Source organism: Carex rostrata, chromosome 16 (genome assembly GCF_964058835.1).
Source record: "Carex rostrata chromosome 16, lpCarRost1.2, whole genome shotgun sequence".
In the NCBI taxonomy this organism is placed as follows: domain Eukaryota; kingdom Viridiplantae; phylum Streptophyta; class Magnoliopsida; order Poales; family Cyperaceae; genus Carex; species Carex rostrata.
In genome coordinates, this window is record NC_135933.1 from 3,392,137 (window position 1) to 3,400,107 (window position 7,971).

The 7,971-nt window shown below is 33.9% G+C and overlaps 1 protein-coding gene across 1 annotated transcript; it reads right to left on the minus strand.

Moving 5' to 3' along the window:
• Positions 1-4,535: 4,535 nt before the first annotated feature.
• Positions 4,536-7,376, minus strand: LOC144567157 (ER lumen protein retaining receptor family protein). The gene is made up of 6 exons (XM_078317216.1): positions 6,888-7,376; positions 5,998-6,197; positions 5,757-5,897; positions 5,559-5,639; positions 4,867-4,991; positions 4,536-4,783 (listed from the first exon to the last, which is right to left on the minus strand). The coding sequence occupies exons 1-6, from the start codon at positions 7,117-7,119 to the stop codon at positions 4,735-4,737; spliced, it is 828 nt and encodes a 275-aa protein (XP_078173342.1). The 5' UTR covers positions 7,120-7,376; the 3' UTR covers positions 4,536-4,734.
• Between the last annotated feature and the right edge of the window lie 595 nt (positions 7,377-7,971).

Consider the following 7,971-nt stretch of genomic DNA (forward strand, 5'->3'; position numbering starts at 1 on the left):
GAATGAGATATGTGCATGTAATAGATAGTATGAGCGTTGGATGTACTTTACATTTCTTGTTAATTGGCAGCCTCTGTCAATAAAAATATATATATATATATATATATAGAGGCTAATATGCATTCAGTTGCATATGGACCGAAGTGCTTACGGTCCAAATTTGATTTTTCAAAATCCAAACGGTCGATCTGAACCGTTCATCTTGTTCTCCATATTAATATGTGCTTGGAGACCAAATTTTATATTTTTCTGAATTTTTTACTATTTATTAAGTATTTTACAAAATTGTTGATCCAACGGTAGCTTAACAAAACAGTAAAATCAGCAGCTACCGTTGGATCAATAATTTTGTAAAATACTTAATAAATAGTAAAAAAATTCAGAAAAATATAAAATTTGGTCTCCAAGCACATATTAATATGGAGAACAAGATGAACGGTTCAGATCGACCGTTTGGATTTTGAAAAATCAAATTTGGACCGTAAGCACTTCGGTCCATATGCAACCGAATGCATATTAGCCACTCTCTCTCTATATATATATCTCTATATATATATAATGTAGTAATCTAATTTAAGGTAAATTAATCTAAGCCATCCCCTTAGATACGTCATATTATCAACTGCACATTTATTGGTCTCTCTAATTATGGCAATTTACTATCTTCTAATTTTTTTTACAGTTATTAGTATTATGTAGTTAAATTAAAGTTCCATAATTTCCTTTTGATTCTTCTATTTAAAAAAAATCTACTTGCTTGAGTTAATTCAAAAACATCGATCACAGTTTGGAGCCTCCTTTGATCACACATGTGGAGCAATTATATTTTACTATTAACAAAAATAATTATTTCTTCTCATGATTTTTTAGGTTGGGCAATCTAAAAGTTTCGTCATTTGGCTAAGTCTAAAGTTAATGGATGCTTGGTTCTAGGGGTGTTCATTGGGTCCGGTTTAATCAGTTTTGAACCGAACCGAAGTAGTTTGCATTAAATGGTTCATTTTTTCGGTTTAATGGTTTGGCTTGGTTTGTTTTTTAAAACCGAATTATAACTTCGGTTCGGTTCGGTTTGGAATTTTCAAAACCGAAATAACTTCGTTTGGTTCGGTTTGGTTCGGTTCGGTTTGGAATTATTTCTTAATACCCCAGTTTATTTTTTAATTAATTGCTTTAAATACTTCGGTTTATTTCTTAATACCCCGGTTTATTCCTTGATATACTTCGGTTTATTATAAATCAATTGCTTTAAATAAAAAAATAAATATATTTCGATTTGAATCAAACAAACCGAAATAAAACTTTGGTTCAGTTCGTTTCAGTTCGGTTCGGTTGCAATATATGCTAAATCGGTTCAGTTCGGTTCTATTTTTAAAACCGAATTATAACTTTGGTTTGCTTAGTTCGGTTCGGTTTCAACCGAACCGAACCGATGAACACCCCTACTTGGTTCAACTTTACATAAATCTAATTAACACTTATAGTCAATATTTAAACACATTTAAAATTCAATACGCAACAACTGACGGATTAATACTTAATGATTGATACTTTCATAGTTAAATATTAAATTAGTAGGCACTAATATAAAAATATTAAAGAATACTAAAATTCATAATATTTATTTAATTATAATAGTAAATGACATAATTTTGTTATAATATATATATATATATATATATATATATATATATGAGTTAGGCTGGTTGCTATGGATAGCATAGTGGCCTCTATGCTACGGCTCAATATTCGAGTTTTCAAAATCCAAACGATCGATCCGAACCGTTCATCTTATTCTCCATATTAATATCTGCTTGGAGACCAAATTTTACATTTTTCTGAATTTTTTTTACTATTTATTAAGTATTTTACAAAATTGTTGATCCAACGGTGGCTGCACAAAACAGTAAAACCGTTGGATTAGCGATTTTCAAAGTGGTTTAATAAATAGTAAAAAAATTCAAAAAAATGTAAAATTTGGTCTCCAAGCAGATATTAATATGGAGAATAAGATGAACGGTTCGGATCGACCGTTTGGATTTTGAAAACTCGAATATTGAGCCGTAGCATAGAGGCCACTATGCTATCCATAGCACCCCAGCCTAACTCTATATATATATATATATATATATATATATATATATATATATGAGTACGGCTAACGCGCTTCCTCTAGCATATGGGCCGAAATGCTTCCGGTGGAAAGTTAAAATTTTAAAATCCAAAAAGTCGATCTGAACCGTTCATCTTCTTCTCCATATTAATATCTGCTTGGAGACCAAATTTTATATTTTTCTGAAATTTTTTACTATTTATTAAGCCATTTTGAAAATCGCTGATCCAACGATAGCTTCTGATTTTACTGTTTGGTAAGCCACCGTTGGATCAGCAATTTTCAAAGTGGCTTAATAAATAGTAAAAAAATTCAGAAAAATGTAAAATTTGGTCTCCAAGCAGATATTAATATGGAGAAGAAGATGAACGGTTCAGATCGACTTTTTGGATTTTGAAATTTCAATTTTCCACCAGAAACATTTCGGCCCATATGCTAGAGGAAGCGCGTTAGCCATACTCATATATATATATATAACTATGAAAATAGAAAGTGTAATTGGATCCCTCCTCTTGCCCATAGGCTATATTATAACAACTGTTTATATATTTCGTAGATAAATTACAAGAAAGTAAAAAACAACTACAAAACAAATGGGAAAACTTCAAAACCACATAACTCCATTAAGAGAAGTAGACTAGCAGTGATTATGAAGCTATGTCATCAACCTAGTGCGGCAGTATCAGTAGGTGAGAACTCCAACAGACTTAAACACAGGGAAAGTGAAACCTGTGTAACAAAATCCATGGATGCGTGCTATATTGGCTAGATAATAGACGAGGACATTGATTTCCCTCTGTATGTGGAAACAGAAAAAATCATGATTGATAGAGAAAATTGAAACTAATTGCACTAGTAGAATTTACATTTTTTTCATGAGAAACATAGATTATTTCCATACATGTGAAGAGTCCATGGAAGTAAAATCATCTTTTCTGAATTCATAAACAATTTTCAAGAGTAGGTCCATAAAATTAGTAGTACATGGAAATTTCTATTGTACGCTCATAGAAATGTTTTTCATCTGCTCTTGAAAATAATTTTGTATGATTCACAATCCACCAAACATACCAAATACTATATTTTATTGAAAGCCCATGAAAGCACTTCATCCCATATGCATGGAAATAAGTGCAAAGTGTAGTCCTTAACGACACTTAGAGAGAGGTTTAAGGGAGTTTCAGAAACTCTTTTTACTTTTTTCGGTTAAGTCCTCTAAACTAACAAGTCAAACAGTCATATACAAGTAAAGTAAATAGAGAAGATTTTAGAAAAATTTGACATGCAGGATGATAACAGAATTCAGTGTAAAATGACTACGTACGTCTCCGGGGTAGAGCCACCTCATCGGCCCCCCTTTCCTATTACTCAAAAAGAAAGGATACAGTGACACGTGATCCCAAATTGTGCGGGCTGTCACGGCTAACTTCGTGTACAGGTTGGGCCTAAAAGTCGCAGCTGGTGAGTCCTACGTAGTGGATCGTCACACAGCTTTAAAATGTATTAAGCGGAAACGCTCGAGCTAGTGTACTCCTTCACGTCCTACAAGCAGACCACACTAGTGTACTCCTTCACGTCCTTCATGTCCTACAAGTATATTGTTATTTGTTCCATCCAGTTTGGTTCACTCAAGGCGTATGCTCCAGAAATCAACAAGTCTCAGATATATTTTATTTAACTACTTGATTATTACATAAATCTATAGCTTCGTAAAGTCTTGTTGACTCCTTAGGTTCATCAAAAAAATCTTGAAATTCAGCACTTCATAAACCTTGATTTTTCATTATAAATCTTGAAATTAAAGCTCCGAACCTATCTTTGGTTCTTCATAATAGATCTTGTAATTAAAACTTTGAACCTGCAAACTCACTAAATCATGTAAATAGTTAAATTCAATTAATGTATGTTTTGCAAATTTAGTCAAACAAAATATTAGAAGATTGCATGCATCCAACACAGAGTAGTGTATTTCCAGGAGTTACCTTTAGAAATATTTTGTTTATTATATTTATATTATTTTATAGGGAAGGTTCATGACTGGACCACTATACGCATGAAAATATTTTATTGATTCAATTTATATTATTTTATAGTTAAATTTGTTATTTCCGGCTGCAATTGGAAAAGTTTAATTCCTGTGGACAATAATATATGGCAAAACAAGAAAACACAAAGTACGCTTGTTGACTTCGTACCATTCATAGAAGTACGCTTGTTGACTTCGTACCCTTCATAGAAGTTCGCTTGTTACTAGGCTAGACTCCTGCTATGTGTATGTAGTAAGGCATCAACAAGCGTTTCAAACCCAAACTTGAGATGAGATTTCAAGTCTAACAAGAAAGATCATTATGCTTCAACTTGTGACAAGACATTTTAGAGACGTTTTGAGTACCAGAACAACAGACAGAAAACAAAACACAGGAGATACAGAAACAACCTAATCCATCAGCATTTCAACCTTAAGCATAATTTATAAGTCAACTTACAATCTCAGTACAACGAGAACAAAATTACTCTGTCCTTGCAGTTGAGAGGGGGGAAAAAAAACTATGAGCAAACAGTCAACAGTTGCTTTTAAGCTACATGAAAATTTCAAATTAACTTTCCATAAATTATACTTCCTCTCACACAACTCCGGATGGAAGCCGCAGCACCAGCTGGCCACCAACAACACTGCAATCATAATTACAAAATTAGTAATATATTTACAATTGTATATAATAAGTAATAAGAAGTTAAAACTATTAGTTACTAACCTCTTGACATAATAATAGCAGAAATCAGCAAGGATGAAAGTCTGAACCACCTCTGAGAGAAGAACAAAAGGTGGCCAGAGCCCATACCCCAAAGCTGTCAAAAGCCTCCCTCGTGTGTCCAAAACCTAATTTTGGAAAAATAATACATCAACTTTTTTATAGGTTCCTGATCCAAATGTGTATTTCTAGAAATCTGGATGGAGGCATTTTACTGTTCTAGAAAGAAACACAGAATTAAGCTCCAATGATGTTCCATTAACAATAGAAAAAAGTTTGTGAACTCAAAAAAAAAAAAAAATAGAAAAAAGTTTGCAGATACTGACAGGTGACAATGTTCCTAAGATCATGTCAAACAAGTTTCAGCGAAGAAAAGTAAGTCAAGAGTGATTGTCAAATGTATAGCCTAGCAATAAAATCTATAAAATTTTAAATAGCGCTGATTATACATCAAGCATCCTTTAATTTAGCCACTAAAGAATCTTATCATTATATCATGAAATCATGATACCGAATTCGAACTCTATTTGCTTTTGAAGGCTGTCAAAGATCCTGACACTTTAAAAATGAGACTATGAACAGAGAAACTATACTAACATGTACCAACAGAATATTAACAAAATACTCAGTACCATGTTAAAGTTTGGTAAAAAGGATGATATTTTTTTAAATTTAAAAAGGAAGAAGAAGATAACCTGAAGGACCCAGTGTGCACAGCTCAAAAACCTAGCCACACCCAATGCAAACACGTAGTGTGCTGTAAAAGGCTCCACAATCTAGCAATACGAGATACAAAAATGGAAGATACAATATTTAAGTACTGACAAAGTAAAATCAAAACTTCTACTTTTAGCAACAAACCCAAAAAAGTGAACTTAGAGACTAGTATGTACCTTTGTGTTCTGCATGAGGCGAAGTTGAGGCAAGACAGAAACGGCTTCTAGATATACACAGAAAGCCCAGCAGATTCTGTTTACAATAACATGCGAGGTTGATGGATGGACAAGTAGGGCTAGCACTGCACATGGTACTATCTAAAAATTAAGTCAAAAGCAGAACAAGTTAGTTGATAGAGTTATTAGTTCAAAATTGGACTGCATAGATTTCAGTTTCAAGGAAGAGAAAGATTCTTACAACATAGAGAATGGAGAAATTGTCTTTATCCTCCATATAGCTTGACTTTAACTTAAACCGGATCATGTAAATGACCCAAAGAGTAGTCACAAGTGTGCAACTGTCGAGAAGTGTGTGAATATCAAACTCCATGACAATACTACAGTAAAGCCTAACTGCTAGAAATAGAGCCGTCAGATCTTGCGACTTTAGAGATAATCCTGCAAAACCAACAAAAGGGATGGACCAAACTAGTAAATATTAGACAGTTACAACCAGCACTGAAATACATGATTTACTGGATGGTAAAGCATATCCAAAAAAATTGTTAACTCTGACTAACAAGAATTACTGATTTGATGTCTCAGCTGAAATTGCTCCGAACTTTGATCTTATCAAACAGCCTTAATTAATTCAACCCTCACATAAATACATAGATGGAACTATGGAAGTAGAGGAAAGATAGAGCAGCAAGTAGTTCAAGTTGTATGAAACCAACCCAGGCCAGCTAAGGACTCACACTAGGTGAATCAATTCTGACCAAGAATGGATGAAACACCCACCTTACCAAAATCCTCTGGAACTAATGCATTAAATAATGGTTGGTATCCAAAACCCTAGTTTATATTTGCTATGAAAGAAAGTTGGTAACAAACCTCAAATCAAAGAATTCTGCAGAAAACCCCCCAAATTTTAGCCGAAATTTCACTACATCCTACAGCAATTGACCATTCAATTGCTGTGCTGAAAGATTTGACTATAGGAGAATCCATCAGGTCAACAAGAACAGCTCTCGCACACAAAATTAACCAGGCAAAGAACACTACTACAATTATCGAGCACCCAACAAGAATTGCAAATCAAACCAAAATAAAGAGAATTAAAGAAAGATAAAGATTGTAGAACCGAACCGGCGCAAGTCTTCTCCTTAGTGAGCTTGTAAATTAGAACCAAGATACCGATCGCATGCGCGGCCTCCGCTGCCACGAACAAATTATCGTGGTCGTGTACGATAAATCGAATAAAAACAAGCGTCGCCATGCCCGCCACCACGGCCATGAACGCCTTCACCTTGGGCGGCTGTCGCTTCACCCATGAGATCGCGGCGTTCAACGGCCGTTTCGACGCCATCCCTCCTCGCATCGCCTCCTTTATTAGCTGATCGGGCGGATCGCGATTGGTAGATTGACGAGTAGATCGCGCTTTTTGGGAAATAAATTTAGAAGAACAAAAGATACAAAAAGGCTAAATTTTATCTATTGGGATTTGCTTAGATTTGGCAAAGGAGCGGAGATAAAGAGAGCACTTATGATGCGAGCGTGAGGAGTCAGGCTCAGGTCAGGCGAAAGCGGTTCCTGGTAATTGTATTTGGTAGGCAATGAATGAGAAAAACGTAAGATCGGTTAAAACGGGTTCCGTGAGCGTATTTCTGTGTACCGCAAAATGTAGCGGGTTATTGTCACCCCGCTCCAGAGTCCGGAGTCCGGATTACATATGTTGGAACTCGGAAAAATGTATAATTTGTTTTTTTTTTTTTTCAAACCAACAAATAAAATATTTCTTCTCATAAATTATTAAGAAAGTGTCTCTATAGGTCACATTTTCTCTCCCTTTTCCTCCCTCTCACTTCTCTTTGTTTACACCTATGACTTTTCATTTGAAATGGAGGATATATTTAGTATTATATGAAAATGTTGTAAATTTAGGAGTGCATATATTTTATTGTATACCTTTTTTAATGTAAATCTTGTAAGCTAAAATTGACAACATAATATTGGCTAATTTACAAAATACTTTTAACATATGATTTTCTTTAACAATCATTATAGTGTGTGTGTAAGTCTGAGTATTTATGTTAGTCAAATATATTTTTAAATTAATTTAATTGAAGTCAAATTTTCAATAAAAAGGATGAGAAACAACCCCAAAAATTTATTTCCGTGATTCATGTACATGCAAAATTTTGAGGCTGTTTCTCATTATTTTTATTTTTAA

Bases quoted from the DNA above. Each gene is read 5' to 3' on its own strand.
- LOC144567157 (XM_078317216.1), bottom strand. From the start codon at position 7,119: ATGCGAGGAGGGATGGCGTCGAAACGGCCGTTGAACGCCGCGATCTCA. The intron at 5,898-5,997 runs GTAAGAATCTTT...CTTAATTTTTAG, and splicing joins ATTTCTCCATTCTCTATGTT to ATAGTACCATGTGCAGTGCT. The intron at 5,640-5,756 runs GTACATACTAGT...TCGTATTGCTAG, and splicing joins GCCTCATGCAGAACACAAAG to ATTGTGGAGCCTTTTACAGC.